The 21774-nt window shown below is 40.2% G+C and overlaps 1 protein-coding gene across 2 annotated transcripts; it reads left to right on the top strand.

Moving 5' to 3' along the window:
- Window positions 1-55: 55 nt before the first annotated feature.
- Window positions 56-20239, top strand: med25 (mediator complex subunit 25). 2 transcript variants are annotated; one of them, XM_042505003.1, is made up of 20 exons: window positions 56-174; window positions 893-1028; window positions 1134-1179; window positions 1308-1432; window positions 1559-1657; window positions 2537-2657; window positions 2820-2976; window positions 4071-4195; window positions 4345-4420; window positions 4856-5118; window positions 7513-7614; window positions 10240-10325; window positions 10421-10478; window positions 10575-10682; window positions 11275-11451; window positions 16462-16572; window positions 16773-16844; window positions 18227-18397; window positions 18502-18622; window positions 19794-20239. In XM_042505003.1, exons 2-20 carry the CDS (start codon window positions 904-906, stop codon window positions 19895-19897), a joined length of 2247 nt encoding a protein of 748 aa, XP_042360937.1. In that variant the 5' UTR covers window positions 56-174; window positions 893-903; the 3' UTR covers window positions 19898-20239. The 2 variants fall into 2 exon arrangements, with proteins under 2 accessions (XP_042360937.1, XP_042360938.1); XM_042505004.1 differs by lacking the exon at window positions 16773-16844.
- The last annotated feature ends 1535 nt before the right edge of the window (window positions 20240-21774 follow it).

Here is a 21774-nt window from a genome sequence, read left to right as displayed (position 1 = left end):
TCTTTACGTCATAGTTTGTGGGCGGGTCTGTGTCTGTCACTTCCGTCAAAAATAAAACAAATGAAATTATGCTAGCATGCTGTGAAGGGAGAGCTAATTCAGTCTCATTTATACGTTATATCTCTCATTAATTAAGTGATCCCGACGATACGATTAGCAGCCGTATACCAACAGGTCAGTCCACATCACTTTCTAGCGAGATCGCGGTCCATTTAGGGCTGTTTGAATAGTTTTAGTTGAAATCGCTCATTGACGTTTAACGTTAGCTAACACTGAAAGAAGAGCAGACTGCATTTGGTTTTGTTTTCTAACTCACCGGGGCGCCGAAATGAAAGCATAAGTTATGGAAGCGTGTATTTAGCAGTGAGCTAAGTTGGATAATATTTCATTGTTAGCAAGTGCACAGTAACTTAAGCTGCCTCACTTCTCAGTGTAGTTCAGCAGAATACTAATACGTCGATCAGTAAGCAGGTATATGAGGAGACCGGATTGTTAAGATTGAACTTTATATACACTAAGCTGCTTTGTATAACGTTTACTTTTAGAAGGAAAGACAGCTCTTGGAAGAACGACGTTATTTGTATGTTTCTCCATGTAACAGAGAGAAATTCCTTTTAATATAATTACAGATTTCTATGCACCAGTACTAATAAATATTGGACAGGTAGGATGCTTGTAAAGCACTGCTGCTCATCTCTTCTTGCTGTTATGTTATTTTGCACTGAAGTTAAGAACTTAAACTTAGGAAATAAATGTGATCCCAGTTCTTTTGGTTGAAATGCAGGTAAAGTACCTGCAGTGAAATTTCCAAGTGATCATTTTCTGCAGTACCATAGAGGTCTCTCATTTGACTTGTCTAACAGTCTAAAATCTGTCCCTTCTTCTTGTTCAGGTTCGGCCCTCATGGAGCCGTCCACTAAGCCCGGGACCAACCAGGTAGCTGATGTGGTATTTGTCATTGAAGGGACGGCAAATCTTGGACCTTACTTTGAATCTTTAAGGAAGAATTACATACTTCCAGCTATTGAGTAAGAGAACTAAGACACTTTTCATTTGATAAGTATTTTTTTTACGATTCACACTGCCATGTCTAAATGCATCTGTTTTATTTCTTTTTATTTCATTTACCATAGATATTTCAATGGTGGGCCCCCAGCAGAAACAGATTTTGGTGGAGATGTGAGTGCTTCCCTGTATTTTTTAAATGTTTTAATTTACATTTGTTTGTCGGTGATTTCAGATGAGTGTGCTGAAAAGTATTTGGTAATGCTATCATATATATTTGTGTGTTTCTTTTGTTCTTCTAGTATGGGGGGACACAGTACGGTCTTGTGGTGTTCAACACAGTGGACTGTGCACCTGAGTCATATGTCCAGTGTCACGCACCAACCAGCTCTGCCTTTGAGTTTGTCTCGTGGATCGACAGCATCCAGTAACTTGAAAAATGATCTAATTGATTATTACAAAGTTGACATTCTTGCTTTATTTGATGATAACAGAGATGAATGAGACAGTGTGATTTTACAAATATTAAAAATGACCCTGTTTCTCTGCACAGGTTCATGGGAGGTGGAGCAGAAAGCTGTAGTCTGATTGCAGAGGGACTCTCTGTGGCCTTGCAGCTCTTTGATGACTTTAAGAAGATGAGGGAGCAAATGTAAGGCAGTGTTTTTTTTCATACAGCTCACTATTTACGTGGAACAGTCTAAACATTGTTAAAGTACAAGCACTGGCCACTAATCAAGGGATAACTGTGATCCTTTCATCACTACAATATATTACTTCTTTAGGGAGTGTTTAACACCTAGCCTATGACACATTGGTAGAGTGTCCTGTTTGGTCATTCTAAAGTAAAAAAAATCTATATGGGAGATCAAGGCAGTACCTTCTTTTTTGTTTTTCTGTTTGATCCACTATAGCAAGAAAAATGATGAAAAAATACACACACAGCAGCTGGAAATAGATAAACAGACTTCGGCTTCTCTTCTTAAGTCTGGGAAGGGAAAGACTACATCAACATCCACATTCGCTTCACAACATTATAGCTACATACCTTTTGTTATTTCCTCCATATTTTGTGGGTACTCCTTTCCCATAGCCATGGCTTACTCCAGTGGGGGATGATGCTCCTGGTATCGTTTTAATATGTTGCTGTATTTTCCTCGCAATTTCCCAATCTGTTTTCCACCACCTTGGCTGCCTTATATTTAATTTACTTTCAGGAACAATTTCATCTTGTTGTTAGCTTAAGCAAAGAAATCTCTGGTCTTATTTTTCACCATCTTCATTTTATATACTGTAAGTAATCAACCGACCACAGAGTAGACAATATGCCTTTTGTTTACACCAGCACGTGCAGGCCCAGTGTTAGTGTTTATGTGAAATGGGTTTTCAAGCGTGTTAGTGTGGACAGAGATAATTTCTGAAATGATGCTAAAACACTCGTGTGTGTGAAGATTGTTTTCATTTTAAAATGCTGCTTTGAGTTGACAACAAGTTGTAGATCTGAGCTTTTTGCTTCCTCTCTTTCTGCCAGAGGTCAAACCCACAAGGTGTGTGTGCTGCTGTGTAACTCTCCTCCGTACCTGCTCCCTGCTGTGGAGAGTGTCAGTTACACTGGCTGCACAGCAGACAACTTGGTCAAAATCATCAGAGATGTGAGTTATTGCTTGCATTTTCTCTTCGTTAAGTTCTGACTTGGCGATGACAAACTTGATTATGTCATTATTTTTGTTTTAAGCATGCTATAAATGGGATAGTATCAGCGATAGGTAAAAAAAACAAAAGTGTTGAATGTGTTTCATTTTTATATTTCGTAGAGAGGAATTCACTTTTCTGTGGTGGCGCCGCGGAAACTACCTGCGCTGAGGTCTTTGTTTGAGCGGGCGTCTCCAGTTGGAGGTGCGGTTGAACCCCATCCAGACTACAGCCAGGACCCCTTTCACATGGTGCTGGTCAGAGGGATCTCTCTTCCTGGTAAGAAACATGTTTTAACACCTTATTTGTGTGGAGTCCTCAGCGCTCAGACAAGTCTGTTCAAATCCATTCAAATTTCTCTTGAAAGAAATCCAATTGCACCAGACTGTAAGGTTGTATGGTTGATGTAATGTTTTATTGGCCCTTCAGCTTTAATTCATATCAGTGATAAGCAGTTTGTTTGTGGTTTGCAGGTAAAGCAGTTAATTCCTTCATTAACACCATTAGGGATAATTACTATCATGAAAACCTACAGGTGGCAGTTGATAGCTGTTTCACAACCCAGAACTGATGCACTAAAACACCTCACTCATACAGACATTACTCAGTTTGTAGAACTAGTATCCTAGTGTCCAAATGCCTCAGATAAAATGGATATATCCAAGAATCTTAATTTCCTTACATTACAGAGCCAAAGACAAGCACACACCATGGAAAAGGAGTTTTGGAATACCTGTACAATAATTAACAATATGTTAGCAACATGCAGAACAGTGTAGTTTATAGTTTCTGCAGCTGCATTCTTGTAAGCTTTTTATCTCCAGACACACTTTTGATGGGATGTTACACCAGTTTTTTTTGCATTCCTAAGGGCTTCTACTGACAAGAGTAAAGCTGGCATTAATGTTGTTTGTTCTCCTTCTATGCATCTTTTTTGCCTGTGCTTTTCAGTGCGGTGCTAAATTGCCCTTTTATTCTTCATTTTCTCTCTGAGATCCGTCCTCTACCAGCAGCAGACTTTCCTCCAAGCTCCAGTCTGGTTTTGATTTCATTTTGGCCAGTTTCCTTTGTTTACATCCTGACTAATACAGTTGAGAGATATTAGGTTTTTTTGGGGGTTTTTTTTGCTACCGGCTGCAGGAGTTATTTAAAATGTCACACAGTTCACACAATATGATGATGTGATTGATCATGTGGAGTCATGCTTTAGTTGCAGTAGCTTCTGCAGTTGTAAATGGACAGTTTAAGCTATTCCTCCTCCTCCTACACCTTTCTGCGAGTAGGCGTGAATTAGTTGGTAAATATGTGTTCTCAGCATTCAAGTTTACATCTCAGAACTGTGTAGAAACTCTAATCCCACTGTCTGTCTCCAGTTTCCTCAGGTGGAGGACCCGGGCCACTCAAACCTGTCCTCCCTCCTCAGCCGCTGCCTGTCAGTCAGCCTCTTGGTGGAGTTTCGCAGCCCCCTCCACCCATTAACACAACCCACCCTTATCAGGTAATGGGCAAGCAGCCACACAGCGTAAGGCTGCCTGGAGACTAATTCCTGCCGCCTGCTTTTGGCTCCGTGTCAGACAGTAGTGTTTATGTTCCTTCCTTAAAACGTTTCACCCCAGCATTGTCTTCCTTTAATCTGCTTGCTGACAGAATCCGGCCCCCATGACTGCCGCTCAGGTGGCTGCACAGATGGCCGTGGATGCAGCCAACAACCAGAAGAGTCGCTGTGAGTTACCAGTGGACTCTGTGGGCCTTTTGTGAACAATTTATGTCAGCCAAGCTTTTAGTTGCGGTGTCTGTGTCTGCATTCTGTATGTGTGCCTGTGCCTGCATTTTACAGTAAAGACAGTAATGCTTTTTTTTTCTATTCTCAACATGTTTGGTTTTTACTTGATTCTCTCACTACGAGTGACAATATCGGGGTCCTTAAATTCACAAATAAATAATAAAAATAAAAAGTCAAGTTAAAAAATAAAAAGTTACCAAAAATAACTGTAAAGGTCAAGTAGGTTTTAACAATTTAATTTTCACATAAGGTCTATGAATGTCAGTTCCATCAAAATTCCACTGTCATTTCCTTAGTATTTTTGGCAGTGGTCGATACTGTGCCTTGTATTTATTTTGGTATCTGCTCTTGTTGTGTTCCTTCTGCCTCCTCCAGTCCCAGGAATGGTCAATCAAGGTCCTCCGTTCACGGGTCAGCCAACCATCCCATCAGTCGCCGGGGTAAAGCTCAATCAGCCCAGCATTGCAACGGTCACTACAGCAACACAGCCCATGATACCACAGACACAAGTTGCTCCCAATCAGCAGCAGCCAGTCCCTCCCCCAGGACAGCCTGTACCCAACCAGCAGCCTCAGGCGCCAGCTCAGCAGCAACCCAACGTGAATCAAGCCACAGCGCCTTCAGCACAGCCCAATATGGTAAATAATGATAATCAATATAAAATCAATAAATACCCCTTTTTAGTTTTTCATTTGTTATTTTAATCCCTTTAATGCCGTGCCTCGTTCTCTATTGTTCTGTGTAAACTTTAGATTGTTTGCAGCTTTTCAATAACGTTTAGTCAAAACATTCTGATTTGTAAAATACAATGAAAAACACGAGAACCTTAGTGCTTCTTATAAATTTAGATGAGATTAAGCATCAGATAATGAGCCATGATATTCCCGTTGTGGAAATCGAGCTTGAACTGTGGCATTTCTTAACTGCATTCTAACATTTTCAGAATTACACTAATTTTCGTCAAGTAGTGCAATAGTTACAGTTCAAAATCCTAAACAAGGTTTTGTTGCATCTTTTACAAAGGAAATTTTTAATTAGATTATGTTTTATGCACTTCATCAGCTTGTCTTGCTTTTAATATTTACTTCTAGGTCCATCAAGTGACACCATATTAAATTTTCAATACCTATTCACTTATTTACCTATTTACTGAGCTCTAGCAGGCAACTGCATCATTTATCCCATCAACCAAAATCTGCCAGTGTAAACTGGTCCTTCTGCAACCATCTGACCAACCACAGAGTGAACAACTGTACTGTCATACCATTGACCCAATCAAATTTATTTATAAAGCATATGGAATACAATTTAACAGCTGGAGCACAAATACATATATGAATATCCTTTACAGATGAAATTAAAACACTTTTATAGTTGTATTTATAATGAGGAGAAATAGTTGTGTCTAGGATTTTAAAGCAGTAATAGATGGAAAAGACACTGAGAGTGAGGGCAAACTGTTCCACAGTCTGTGAGCAGCAATGGAGAAAGCTTGATCACTTTTGGATTTTGACTGGGAGCATAGAATGGTGATCAGAGCAAGCTGAGAAGAACTCACTGAATACCACATACAGAGAGTTGCAGGAGTCTAGATGTGAGGTAATAAAAGCATGCAAAACAGCCTCCAGAATTCTAAAAGGAATGAAAAGGGTTTATTTTTGCTATCGACCTGATAAACAAAGCTACTGCTAATGATGGAATTGATTTGTGTGTTATATTTTAACACGGAGTCAAACACGATGATACCCCAATTTATAAAAGGAGCTACTTTTAGATAGCTGGTCACTCGTTGGTGACAGAATCCTTTAATCTGAAATGTTTGCTTTTAACCTTGAATTGAATTGCATTTCATTATGTTTGTCGAAAAGCTAATCATAGCCAGCCTTCTGTGGAGTTTAAATAACTCACCGCCCTCAGCTGGAGACTTTATTTGGCATTCTCACCCCCTTGTAAAGATTATCAGTTAGAGCTGTACAGGTTTGTGAATTTATGCCAAACTGTCTTGGTATGGGGCTCATGGTTCAGTGCACACAGTTGCACGCAGAATACATACACTGTGTATAAGATGAGGGCACTGTATCAGCTTTGCTCCACCATTGTAGGGTCTGTGAAGGGAATCACACTTAACATTCTAACACACGTTGACCACCATGGCATACCTCACAAGATGGCGCCACGTCCAAAAAAACTGACATGGTGTGATGTCATCTTTACATTTTCTATAGCCAAGGTGAAATAAGTTTAACACTCTTCCTTTTTTATTCATTTATTTTGTTTTCAGTCTCATAGCAGAACCAGAATCTAGCTCATCACCAACAAACATTAATAGAAAATAGAAAAAATTACAATAAAGTAATAAAGTAAAATATGTAAGTTCCCAGTGCCCAGCAAGCAACACGTGCATGTCTGACTGTTTAAAATAAATTAACAGAAATGTAAACTTATGCATTTTTCTTTACACTGTGCCGACCTTGCACTGAACTTCTGTGTACTATTACACCCGTACTATCAATGTTTAAATCATATTGATATTTTCAAATGTAGTGGCCTTGCATAAGTTAGAAAAAAGAGAACTAAGACTTTAGTCTGTGATGCTGCACTGCCAGCAGCCTGGAGCTGAGTTTGCAGACTAACACACTGTCTGAAGTCTAATATCAAAATGAATTTTAAATGTTAGTACTACTATCAGATCAAAACCAGAAGATGTTCCCTTTTCCCTAGAAAATCATTGTGGGCACAGTCAGTGTTTTTTTTTCTGTTTTCCAGTTCATTCATTAATTTTTCTCCCTCGTAGTACAACCAACTTATGAATCTTATGTTGATATAGATTAAATAGTCTAAACTTTGCCTAATCTAATATTAATGATGTTCCAGTTTAATCAAATGTACAGAATTAACTTGCTCTATATTATTGACTTCATTAAAAAACCATCTATCAGTCTGTTTTTTCCCCTTTTTATATTTCTGACTGCTAAGGGTCTTAAATTGTAAAGGTTTTCACTGCATGTAATCTTCTTCTGTTTTCTCGACAGCCTGGTGTGTCTGGAGCTCAGGTCAATGCAAATCCAATCGGACAGCAGCCTGGTGTGGCCAATAAGATTGTAGCGTGGACCGGTGTTCTAGAGTGGCAAGAGGTAATACCTAGTGATTTATTTTATTTATTTTTTTTATGGCTGGTGCCCTAAAAACAAAGCTGTTTTTAGGTAAAATTCCTGCAGTTCAATATATATGCTGGGCTAAGCTTACCGGCTGCTGCATTCAGCTTTATATTAGTCTTACAGATATATGAGGGCTGTTGATCCACTCATCTAACTCTTAGCAAGAAAGAAAATAAATGTATTTCACAAAATGCCAAACTCTTGCTCAAGTTAAGTTTACTGGTCTGACATCTCAGCTGTAAACTGTGAAAGCTAGAGTTGGGGGCCTCATACTGCTCTCATCACCACTGTCAACGACCTATCACTGTTGTAAGTCTTAATAACCACCTGTCACTGATTGTTGTACAGTATGATTAATTGCACATTATTTTACCGTTCTACTACCATTGCTCTAGCTCAAGGTCAAATCGATTTAGTTTGCAGTTGCTGTGCTGAGCCAGGAAAATGGATGTTAATGGCTTTTATGCGACACTCATGAGGCCTTCAAGTGTTTGTGTTTGTGGACGGACTCGGATCAATGGCCTCTATCGACTATAGTCTCATCCTCCCTCTTCTGTTTGTCAAAATTATCTAAGTCAGTTAAATGGACAGGAATAAGAGTGGGAAGCTCAGGAAACTCTAAATCTTCTCTGCGAGCATTTACAGCTGCAAACAAACTGAGTGGACAGATTAGGAGCATGAAATATTGCTTTTAATCTGTTATTTCCTCCTCCAGTTCATTTGTTAGGCTTTCAGCTGTGTAAGTGATTCTCCTCTGGAGTAATCTGTAATGTTGAGGAGAATTACACCACAGACACTAAAACTCGTTTGAAGAAATGGTTGTTGATAAAAAAAAAAAAAAACAAAAAAAAACTCACAAAGGATGCTAACACACTTGGCTGGAGCTCGCTCTCAGTACAGTGTTATCAATATGGTGTGTTCTGCTTTGGCTGAATTTCAATCTGTTAATTCCTGAAAGCTTTTCTTGTCTAAAATGTGGGGGGACTTTCCAGAACATTTTTCTTTAAATCCACCACTAATTTAAGGTAGATGTGTTTTTGAAAAGGATTGTTTTGTTGCTGTTCACATCTCTGGCTCGCTGTCATTCCTGCGTTAGCGAGCCCCGAAAATGTATAACCCATTTGTCTGCAGAGAAAGCCCAGCACAAAACATCTGTAATGGACAGCACAGAGACTACAGTGGGCCTGACTAATATGTGATTGATTGATCATTGATCCTGCATTGATGCCCTGAAGATGAAGCACACTGGCGGTTTTATCAGTGGGATTATAGCATTGATGTACTCAGAGAGTAGTTCTTTTTCTCTTCAATTCTTGACATTTTACTAGGGAACGGGTTATCTGCACGTCTTTAAAAGTACATTCATCCGTCCAGCTTTTAATTGCTTGTCCTGATTGGGGTCACGGTGGCAAAAGGGTGAGCAGGGCAGCCCACATGTGCTTTTACTCAGCAATATTCTCCAACTGCTTTAAGGCAAGCTGGGGGCTGTAATACCCCCAGCATGTCCAAGGTCTTCCCTGGTGTCTCCAGCACTTGTTCATTCCCAGAGTGCCTCCAGACAGAGACAGTCGGGAGGCATCCTTAGGTCACCACAAGTGAAGTAAGTCGTTCCACAACAGCAGCTCATGCACCCCAATATAAGGCCTTTACAGGTATAAGTATTTGCCAGATATTTAAAAAAAAAACATGTAGAAAAAAGTAGAAAATCCTCATGTCCATTTAATTACTTGTGAGAGAGAAGAGTGGACTACCATAAAGTCTGAATATTTGAAGACTCCTTTGCACCACTTTGGCGTAGGCTTTCTCAGAGACTGTTATAAGGCAGTTAGAACAAACCACCCAGTCCTCTTTTAAAGAAAGGAATATGGAGGTGTGAATTATATAAAAGTGTGTTAAAAGCATTTTTTTTTTTTTACTTACAGTATTTTGTTTTCTTGAGCCACATGTCCACTCTTTTACCGCTACCTGTAGATCAGCAAAATAGTGTAAAACCAGCCCAGAGGGAACCTATTAATGCAGACTGAGCTCAGCAAAACATTTTGCAAACATATTTCTCTTGCTATCATAATTTTTTTTTTCCTCAACACAATCAGGATTTATGTGTCATTTTCTGTATTCCTTGAATTGAAAGTATGGTGGTTCTGACAACTTAGATTTTTATTTAGTTAGACAGATAGATTTGTTTATTGCCATATACACAGGTACAGGACAGTGCAGGTATCAATTTAAATACTCTCGCACACATCTTTCAAAGTTGGTCATGTAAATACATCTTAAAATGAAGACCAATTCTTCTGCCTTCTCTGGAGTATTATTCACTGAACATTTAACGCAGCCCTCGCCTATTCAGCTCGAAGCAGTGATCTACGTCCACACATAACTGATGGAGGCTGTGCAGCCATCAGACTTCTGCTGATAACGTTATTTTCTGAAACTTCCTATCTGCACCGATAAAACAGATAAAATAGATCGACCTCTACTTTACAGGTATCATGTGGGATTTAAGATGTTTGCCGTGTGCTCCTCCAGTTGTTCTTCAGACTTGCTGTCTAACTTCTTCTCTTCTTCTGTGTCACTCCTCACCCTCACCTTTTCCTGCAGAAGCCTAAAGCCTCTTCTATGGATTCAACCACCAAACTGACACGTTCTCTTCCATGTCAAGTACATGTTAACCAGGGAGAAAACCTGTGAGTTGCCAGTCAAACACTGTATGCTTCATCTGTAGTGAAAAGCAGGTTGTTTCATGCACGCAGTTTACCGCTTCCATTGTGTCTCTTAACAGAAACACAGACCAGTGGCCTCAGAAGCTCATCATGCAGCTGATTCCACAGCAGCTACTGGTGAGACTGCTCTTTAGCGTTTGTTTCAGTGTGTGAAAGTGTTGTGTTTATGAATGATGCATAATGACGTCCTCTCTTGCCCGCACTTTTCTGCAGACAACCTTAGGTCACCTCTTCAGAAACTCTCGAATGGTTCAGTTTCTCTTCACCAACAAGGACATGGAGTCGCTGAAAGGCCTGTACCGCATTATGGCCAATGGCTTTGTGAGTTTTCAAGCACTTTATTTCCCGAGATTAAAATGTGTGTTCCCTCCACGTCCCCAAACTTATCCATCATTCAGTATGCCTGAATACATTTTCCATGAGTGGCAACTGAGTGCAGGTCCCTCCTCTGTCCAGTAGTTGGGCTGAACATGAGTTTGTGTTGCAGTGTTGTGGTGAAGACTCTAGAGGGGGTTACAGGCCATACATTTAATCAAGCCAGCTTTCGAACATGTTTTGCCATCAGTTCAGACAAAAACCTTTAATTGTTTCGTTTTGATTCAGTTCCAGAAGGGTAGTAAAATATTAGGGTTTTTTATCACCGAGCTGCATTTTTAATCAGGTAACACCATTGAAGAATAGCAGAGGCATTTATAGTATTCAGTCCAGCTGAACTCTGCCTGAATTTGATTTACAGCCCAGGGAAAGCACAGTATGAATTACGTTAATACTATTTACATTCAGTTTATAAAACCGATGTTTGACTGGGCAAAGGAGTTCAGGAGTAGGCTATGTCTCAAAGCTCGAGCCCATCCCATCACTACCACAGAGTCACATGTCGAGGCCTCAATCCACCCTTTGACCCTCTTTGCAGGCTGGCTGCGTCCACTTCCCCCACACCACTTCGCCCTGTGAAGTGCGGGTGCTCATGCTCCTCTACTCATCCAAGAAGAGAATATTCATGGGCCTCATCCCCAACGACCAGAGCGGCTTCGTCAACGGCATCCGGCAAGTCATCACCAACCACAAGCAGGTCCAGCAGCACAGAGCGGTGAGCGGTGATAGGAGGAGGGAGCAGGGTTGGTGAGGGGGAAGAGAGGGAGGAAGGTTTCAGTGTGGAGTGGGGAGACCAAAAGGAGGTGATAATGAGCAGGCATTATAGAGGAGCACCAGGGAATTGAGGTGCATTGTTTACAGCATTAAGGTGCATTGTTATTGACATTTCATTTAGGGCGCCCAGTATCTTCACAGCAGCCACTAACGTCTCTCACTCTAGTGGAGGCTAATGGGGCTAGCATTAGCTAAATTCCTGCCGCAGCATTAGCTGACTGTTGCACTCCCACCTCATTATCTATGCTTAAGCAAGGGAAATATAGGTGCAATACATATGCACTGTTTATGTTGAAATGGTTGCATCCTCAACAAAAGTGTCTCCCTAACATTGTGTATTGTTAGGTTATTATTTACAGTAAACACACAGCGTTAACATGCATTCAGGGCTTAATGGCTTTTAAGCTCTTGTCCATACAGTACACTACTCATGGGGTTTATATAGTGTCCGTTTAATTATGGCACCTGTACAATTGACTGCAAACTGTTGAAAATATGAACCTAAAACAATCTTAAAGCTTAAATTTGTAATATTTTTTAATCATTATAATTATTACACCTACTGTAACTTTGTGGTGAAATGTGGTGATACACCAGAAATGAGACATTGACTGTAGTGTGAGGCACTTTCCATTAGGGCTGCAACCAGGGTACAAAATTAGCACCATCCAACAGCCAGATACTGGTAATTACATGCAAGTGGCTGGTAGGTTTGCTGCACAGCCAAAAAAAACACGGTAATCTATTGAGTGGCTGGTAAAAATTGAAAAATCACTTGTCATGTGGCCGGTGAACAGAAAAAATAATTTTGCAGCACTTGCAACACTTATTTATTTTCATCATTGTTTAATTTGCCATTTTTTTCTTGATTAATCACTGAATTGTTTTGTCAACAAAATGTCAGAAAATAGTGAAACATGACCTGTATAATTTCCCAGAGCCCAGGGTATCATTTTCATATGGTTTGTTTTATCTGGCTAACATTCCAAATATTTCAAAGCTGTTTGGCTTTTTGTGCCTCTGTGCCTGCGATAGCTGTGGCTGGGAGCATTATGTTTTCAGGTTGTCCATCCTCCCGTCCTATTATCGTGACATCTCAAGAAGACTTCCAGGGAATTTCTCTAAATTTGGCACAACTGTACTCTTGAACTGATTAGATTTTGGTAGTAAAAGGTCAAGGTCACTCACTGTTCCTTGTCTGTCTCATATAATGAATGCAATATCTCAGGAATGCCTTGAGGGAATGTTTTTCAAATTTGGCACAAACGTCTGAGTTAAGGATGAACTGATTCATTTTTGGCGATCAGGTCAAGGTCACTGTGGCCTCGTCTGTCTCATTCTTGTGAAAGTAATATCCGAAGAACAGTTCTAGGGATTTTTTTTTTCAAATTTGGCACAAATGTACACATGGATTCAATGATGAATCCTATTGCACTTGTGTTGTTTTACAATACTCATGCTGCGTAATATCATCCTAGCAGTTAAAAAAATACATTTATGTTACCTTGTGAGTTAATGGCAAATTACTGTATACCAACAATAAAACAGAAAATGTGTTAAGTTGTAGATTCAGCTTTAAACAAAGCACAACTGGGGAAGATATAAATGTTTTACTTGAGGCTGCCCAGATGTTAACATTACATGAGACTTGCTGTAGGAGAAGCGATGGAGTTGCAGTGGTGTGTACCAATCTTTCGGGACAGGATAAAGAACTGTGGAGGAAAGGCCACTCCTTCCAGCCTCTCTGGCAGAGGTAGACCACTTCTTGTCTCTGAGTTCATTACAGGTTACAAATGCTGCTGCCATGTCCACATGACATGGAAATTTCACTTTCCCTCTCTGCTCATCTTCATCCCTGGAGACAGGGTGATTTAAAATGTGTCCTCTGGATTAGCTGTCTTTTCCATCACAGGGCTCCACTCCAGCTTATTGCATCCAGCACAGAGGGATGCTGCATTGTTTCAGAGCGATGCAGCATCCAGTCACAGAGAAGCAGCAAGTCTCCATTTAAAAATGAAGCCTGTTGTCGGGTTTACATGAGTTAGATTACATTTCTCCTCGCAGTCTGCTCTCATCAGCGGTGATAGCGCTTGTTTACTCACCCTGCTAATTTTATGTCTTCGCAAAAACGCGTCAACCCTATATGTAACTTGAAGCCGTGTGTGTGTGAGCATCAGGGCATTTAGAGAAGGCAGAAGACATGAAACTGTAATGAAGATTTTTTTTTCCTGGCTCTTGTGTATCATCACATATTCAGTGCTGCATTGCTAATAGGGAAGCGCCACAGCAATCTTAACGTAATTAAAATTTCAATTTGGACCAGTAGTTAAGATTTCTGTGTGGAAAGCCCTGGAGTGGCATTCTTCAGGAGCCAGATTGCAGTTTGTTCTGTTTACAGTGAGTCAAAATTGAATATTTCTCCCCAAAAAGTGATGCAGGCCCTAAATCGCGATCTAGGATTTTACAGGTTACTGGGTTAAAGACAGGAGATAAATCACAGGCAGGAGAAGAGAGAAAGAGGCAGCCGTTTTGTTAGTTCCCTCAAAAGACCTAAAGCTGTGTGTTGCACTGTTATTGTTGGTCAGAAAACACAGCATGCATTAGTGCAATCCCAGGGTGATTTGTTCAGATTCAGCAAGATGGATGGGTGAGGGTGTTTTTCCATTGCATTTTTTTTCTTGAGTCTGTAGTTAATAATTTGTGCTAGAGGATGGATGAAACGCCCCTCATCCTCCTCGTCTCTCCCTCAGTGTAGAAACACACAAACCATCACAGCACCTGCAGAGCACAGCTACCTCAGGAGCACTGCTGCCACTTTCAAATGTTGCCTTTGCAAGCAGTTATCACCCTCATCTTGGGATTATAAAATAGAAATAGAAAAGTTTTTTGCTTAAACTTATAATTATGTAAAATGTAATTAAGTAAATATTAATTGCACAATGTATCAGCTATTGATAAATGACACCACCTGGGTTTGGATTGGTTCCCTATTACAGGGAGCCCTCCAGGTTTTTCCTTGATTTTTTGGGATTGTTGCAGTCTAAATATCCTGATTTCACTAGTGCTTTTATATACATTATTATAATGCAACCAAAACAGGAAAAAGATGCGCTTTTGTTTTCTCTGGCAGGTATTATTTCCAATTACCAGAGAGTATCAATTCAGTTTCTTTGTAGTTGCTACCTCCAGTAAAGGAAATGGCGGGCGGTTAAATTACAGAATTAACTGAGGAAACTGGTTGCCAGGATCTGAGGAAAACGAAAAGGTTGTCCTTGCAACAGTGGTGCCAAGAATAATACCACCTGGAAAGTTAAGGTCTGAGGGGAGTTTTCTGTTTCCACTTTAAGTACAGGATAGTGCAAGTAGAATGTGAGCTGGGCTCAGTGTATCTTTAGCGTTCTAGGTGTGAGGATATATCTCTGAATAATCAGAACCTGCCTTGCAGGTGCGTTTGCAGAATCCATTGGCAGGTGAAACAGCAGCAACAGGTTGCTCCCTTTCTTTTCACTTGGCGTTTAACTCTGGATGGATATTGCATATGACTTTTCCCACTCCAGACTTTGCTTTACTCCCTTTAGTCATCAAGCATTCGGTTTGTTTTTAACCGTGAAATCCAAAACAGCAAACACCTCAGCAGGTGGTGCTTGAATTAAAATCTCCACTGGTGTATCATCCTATCCATGTTTGTTTTTGCTTCCCATCTGTACACTCATAAACAAAGTGAATATTGGGTTTCAGCCCAACACTCTCAAGGTTGTTAACACAGTAAACATCCATTACATGCGGAAAATATGTCGACTGAAAAAGCAGATTATGGATTGATTATGGCAATACAAAAATATCCAAATATCAGACTATTCATGCAGACGACAGGGTTGGTCAGAGGGCTGTTGGTTCAGCTTTTTTTTGTAATGGGCATGATTTTTTTTTTACATGTTCAAACACACTTTGCCTGCAAAATCTCCATTTGTATATTAATTACTGCGTGTTATGTTGAATCATGAAGAAAACTTTGTTTTTCTTGCATGCTTCCACGGTGAACAAAGAATCCAAAAAAAGTGAACATTCTTGATGAAGTAAACCAGGTCCTCATTTAACAGCAAAACTATATCAAAACATCCATTTACAAAAACAATATTTTTTTTATGACTTAAAGGTAGCTTGGGTTGAGTAGTTAATACTTAAACAGTCATTTTTGGGGTGAAGTATTTTTTTAAAACAGTATTTACAAGACTATACATTGAAAGGGATGGGACAAAACCCACAGTCCTTGTTTGGTGAAAAATTAAATGTAAATTTGGTACAAAAAAGACTTAAACCTTGGAAGATTTGTGTAAATCAGACAGCTGAAGCCTCAAATTTAGCTTTAGTTGAACTTCAGAATACTTTTGCCTTAAATGAGGACTGAGGATTTTGTCCCCCCCATCACTCAAATTAAAATTGCTTTAAGAGGGGATCTCTTTGGGGACAGTATGAGAAAGAGCAATTACAGCAAGTGGTAAAGCTTTTAATGCACTTATGGGCTTGTGAGTATTTATGTATTTAACTATTTCAATAGTCATTGAGATCAAAATCTCGTTTTCAAGCAAATGCAAATTATTAACGTGGCTATACAACATAGACACAAATTAGACACATGGACCTTTCTTGTTAATGAATGTGAACACAACAGATCACAGCGACCTTGATGATCTCCTCTACTTTGACTGCTGTGGAGCTCTTGAGCAAAATGGAAAGCCACAGTCACCTTCAGTCCTTAAACCTAACAAGGAAAAATCAGTGTATTATTTTGTTCTGGGCAACTGTAAGGTGTTAATGAGTATTGAGGTGAAGCAGAGGTGAGAGTGAGGAGCATGCATACGTAGTTGATAAATAAAGGTGATAAAAGCATGACACTGTGGGAAAAAATAGATTTTTTGCTGCTTCACTTTTTCTCTGTTTTTCAAAGCAGCAGTTGGGCGGTGCCGGTCCGATGCAGCCCAGTCAGGTCGCCCCCAACCAGAACTTCCTCAACAGGCCCCCTGGCCCAATTCCCGTCTCCCACGGCAACGTCCAGCAGCAGGTAAATGAAGCCGTTCTGTGCCGGCATGTCTGCCTGTGGTCTCACACCAGTTTCCCTTTTCACACTGCCTGTTTTTGACACCTTTACTGCCCCGGGGCCCGCTGTTTTCTGCATGCCTTGCTGGTAACCCTTTCCTCCTTTTTTTCCACCACTCTCCCCCCTCCCTCCTTCTCCTTCTCTCTGATCTGTCCTGTGTCCAGTCTGTGGTGGTGGGCATGCCTCCTGTTAGTCAGGTCTCTATGATGGAGGAGCAGCAGAGGCAGAACAACATGGTGAGACCTGCAGTGGCCTCTTAACATACAAGCATCATGTGGTCAGGGTGTCCACAATTGAAATTTTAGGGGCTTTAAAGTACCACACAATCATTCAGTTTTATCTTTTCTCACATTTTATTGAACTATATATTTGCTCATAAGTGCTCATTTTCCAGCACAATGTCTTTTATATGTCCTTGTGTTTATGTTGCCCACGTTTATTGTCAGAAATAACCATCGGTAAGAAGTGAAGAAGTGAGCCGCCTTTTTTTTGTTTATTTTTGAATTATATCAAAGGCAGTTCCAGTCTTTTTGGACATCCTGTTTTATTTCATGTTGTTAGGAATCTCGTGTTACACACGTACAAAAGCACAAACACACTATAACTCTCATGCCACTGCTCAGCATCAGGCTGGTGCACAGCTAATTTCCTTTCAGCATGTGTTGACTTTACCAGCTTCTGTTGAATGTTTCTCTCGTACTGTAGCATGCCACTGGGGGAAAAAAACATATATCATTGATAACATGCATGTATACAGGAAGTTTTTATATTTTATTGAATAGGAGCTCTTTGCATTGTGCATGAGGTGACATGCACAAAACTAACTGTACTGATAGATCTGTTCCAAACACAATGGTTTACATCACTCTGTATCAGTTATCTTTCCTGTTCATCACCCAATGATGCATTCAGTGTTTGAGGAATTACTTAAGCAAAAGTACTAATACCTCAACTTAAAAAAACCTCTTTAAAACCTTAAAATTAGTCAAGTCAATTCAAAAGGGTTGCGAGTTAATATAAACCAACAACTAATTATTTCAGCTGCAGTTGTATATTTTCATATGGTTTGTGTGTAAAATCTTAATTTGTAAAGTAACTAATAACTAAAGTTATTATACCATTGTGGTGTAGTAAAAAGGTACAATATTTCCCTCTGATGTGTGGTGGGGTAGAAGTAAACAGTGGCATGACATTTAAGATACTCAAGCAATGTAAAAGTACCTTTTATTTGTACTTAAGTAGAGTACTCAAGTAAATGTGCTTACATACAACCTCTGGCTGCATAAATGTCATAGAAAACATTGCAGATAATAGCCTCACTAATAGCAGCCTGAAGGTGGTAACCACTCCTGCAATCCATATAAAACCAACAAAGAATATATGCAAGTTGCCCGGTGGTAACACGTTTTAATAAGGCATAGAAAGGACGCAACCATTTGCTGGAAGTTTTTACCCTATGTTATAGAAATAGTTATTGAAATAGATACTGAAAAACTGAAACTGAATTTTTAATCCATGTATGTGGAAGTTTTGTTTTTGTTTTATTTAATTACAAGTTCCAAATGCGTTTTGTTGAACGACATGAATGTGGTGTGTGACATCCTCAACTTTCTGTCAGATGACAATGAGAGCAGCCGGGCCAGCCAACCAGCAGCCGCCGGTCAGCGGCGCTCCACCCAACCAGGTCGCACAGAGTGGACAAGCCCAGCCCCAGGGACCCATACTCCGCCTGTCAAATCCAGGAGCCAACCCGCAGCTTCGCAGTCTTCTCCTCAGCCAACAGCAGCCAGTAAGAGTGCTACAAACAGCTGAGTGAATCGCCCTGTAGTAAATACAGTACATACAGTAACTTGCACAGGTTAACGTGCCTCTTCTGTCTCTGTACCCTTGCAGCAGGGTGGGGTGTCTCACATGCCAGGCATGATGTCTCACCAGGGTTTGGGGCAGCAGTTGGTCCATCCGGCACCAGGAGGGGGGGCTCAGATGCAGGGCCAGTGGAGGCAGCCCTTGGCAGGTCAGCAAGCACCCCCCGCAGAGGTGGAGAGAGTTCAGAAACATGTGACTCAAGTAGTCATGAAATTTTAGAATATCTGTCTGAAAATGTACTCTCTGAAGGATTATAAGGTTGATATCCAAAAGAGTTTCAAAAGAGTGTCAAAAACTCATGATGCTAAATATTGGCTAATTTATAGGAGATAAGTCAGTTTTGCTTAAACACAACTGTAGCATCAAGCTTCCAGAGTAAAATTTTAGATCCTTTCTTCACGCAAACCTTGCATTTCTACAGAAAGCATACATTTTTTTAAACAATGTGTTTGCTTCAGTTTCACATGCGGTCATCTGTATCGAACAAAAATCAACTTGCTTGAGTCAGATATTCCATCCCAGTTAAATGCTGCCCAAATTTATCCTGTCAAACTTACTTAAGTTTTGCCATTTCAATTAAAAGATTTTTGCAGAACTTCCAGTGAAATTATTTATTGATTTAAAGCTCCAACTTTAAAGATCTGCATTGCTAAAAGAATAATTTCCTCTTGATGGCCAGACTTGCTGTGAATTATGGTCCTGTGTACTGACGATGATATAGAACTAGTATGTTAAGTATGAACCTGAAATGAGCATAATAGGGTCACCTTTTAAGCAATATGCCTGAATGGAGGATAAGTATTTTTTCCAAATAAAGAAACAACCACGTCGACATTATCCCTATTTGCGCCTCATTTGTTGTTCAGGTTTGACTTTTGGATAAAATCGTACACGAATACATCTAGTCCCACTGTTGACTTAGAAGTCCCGCAGTTTCGAAGCAGTACATTTATGCACATCGTAAACATTTCAAATCACTGTACACACCAGTAAAGTACCTTGATGTTTACCCACGTCAATCAAATCTCGAATGCCTCTGAGTTGACCTTCCGAATAAAATGAATGGAAACAGATGGCAGCATGGGAGGAAGAAACACGCTTGATGAAGTCTGGTATGACTTGGCAAACAGTGTGTAGTGATACAAATAATGTATTCAGATGTAGTGGCAAAACATGACTCCAGAATCCATTGTACTTACTGTATGTTTGAATCAAGGATAACAGCAAAAAGCACACAATACTATGAAATATTCTTTATAGAAATTGTCAATTCTGAAAATGTAAAGAGAAGCTCTCCTTAAACTATTTCTTGTGTGCAGGCCCAATGCTGATGTCCGGAGGTCAGAGAGGCACTGTACCGCAGCCTGGGATGCCCCAGGTCTCCAGTGTCATGGAGGATGAAATTCTCATGGACCTTATCTGATTGAGCATCGTTGAATCAGGAACAGGATCTTTAGTTGAATCTCAGCAGCCATTTGGCAGTTTGGACACATGCATCCGCTCGGTTGCTTTATTGCTACAAATGTCCAACATAATTAAGGAACAAATCATGAAGAGTTTTTTTTTTTAACGGGACTGAGCGGCTGAAGTTAATTAGGGGCAGACAATGTGAGCATTAGCTTTTCATGTAAATGGTCAAACCGTCAGCATGCTAATCCCCCATGCTACTTACAGGAAACCAGTGGAAACAGTTATATTATAGATTACGTTATACTTTTGGATTTTTCTGTTCATTTTTTGTTTTTGAATTTTATCATTCAAATATGAAATAGTGTTATTTTTTTCTTTTTAATTGAGATTTAACTTTTTCTGCTAGACTTCTTTTTTTTTATTATTGTTATTATTAATAAAGTTGTTTTTATGAGGACAAAGTAAAATCATGGAGTATAGATCATTGTGAAGAGTGTTTGCTGTTGAAGCATGCACATGTGCTCGTGATGGCCAGCCAGAGTCTCCACAGTCCTGCTTCCCCCTGTGTGAATGCAGCTTGGACACTTAAGGTGAGAGAGAGACTGAAATAGACACAGTAATAGATAGTTCAGTGTCTTTTTCTGCCAAATAGTGTCACAGTGTTAATTTTAACTACTCCAATATGTCGTGGAACCATAGAGAGTCCCCTTGTGCCAAGTAGTCCTACCAGATGGCATCAGTTGGCCATGTTTCCCCTGGCATAACGTACAATCAGGCTGACCGCATGCGCACATGGCACCAACTCTACATATATGCCCACAGTCTGCTTTTGGAACATGCTCTCGCATGCACACACGATGCATGCGAGTTAAATCCTCCACACCAACAGACACTCTGCTGTCATGTACCTGATGGTGACACTGGTGCTGAAGCTGCAGAGCTAAATGCCAGCTGCGCAGAGGGAGAGAAACACACATGAACTTTGCTCAACCACACATTCATGACACATTCACGTATCACTTTGTGCATTTTTTTTTTTTTTGCACTTGGACACTGTGTACACACACATACACACTCACCAACAGGAAGTGATGTCAGTCCCTGTCACCTGGGAGACAGAGACGGTTGCTAAGATACCGTGACAGTGGGTTCTTGTTTCTGAGCTTTTTCCTCAGCCCCGCTTTCACATGGACTCACACAGATAGACACTAGTCCCTCAGTGGCTGGTGTTCATCCCTCCCATCCCTTAATCACTGGCCGTCCCTCAGTGCCTGGCTTAGCTTCACTTTATCTTCCTCTCTCTCATTCGCTCGCTCTCTCTCCATCTCCATCTATCTGCCTCCATCTCACTATCGAGCTATTAGCGCCTGTCTGAGCTCATAAGTTTTTCAGTCTCTCTTTTATTAACGCCAAAAATATTCACAGGTCCTTGTGATGAACTGTAGCAGTAAATAAAATGATGACTAAACTGACCTCCGATCATGATGGTCGTTCGGCAAACATCCTCCATAATCATTTTCTAAAAAATCAATATTTAACAAATCACTTTATAAGAATAGTATTATTTTAAAGTTTCCTTTTAAAACCTTCATAGCCTCATATAAGCTACAACAATTTGATGCATTTTATAGACACTCTTCAAGGATAATTCAGGTTCCAGTTGAGTCCACTATATTTCCCCACCATGGCTCATGGCATCAGCATTGACGACTCATGGGGCTGCGGGAAGACAATGTAGCAATAACCAAAACATAAGCCAAAGCCCAAGTGCCAAAAACTGCACTTTATCAAATGGCCACTTGAGGCTGATTTCAAAACAAAGTCAGTGACCATAGACTGCCATGTTAAAATGCCCAGCTTTACAGCGGAAGTAAACATGTTAACAGTCTG

Source organism: Plectropomus leopardus, chromosome 17, assembly GCF_008729295.1.
Source record: "Plectropomus leopardus isolate mb chromosome 17, YSFRI_Pleo_2.0, whole genome shotgun sequence".
Taxonomy (NCBI): domain Eukaryota; kingdom Metazoa; phylum Chordata; class Actinopteri; order Perciformes; family Serranidae; genus Plectropomus; species Plectropomus leopardus.
Note: the sequence above shows the minus strand (reverse complement) of the source record. Positions and strands in the feature narration are given on the sequence as shown.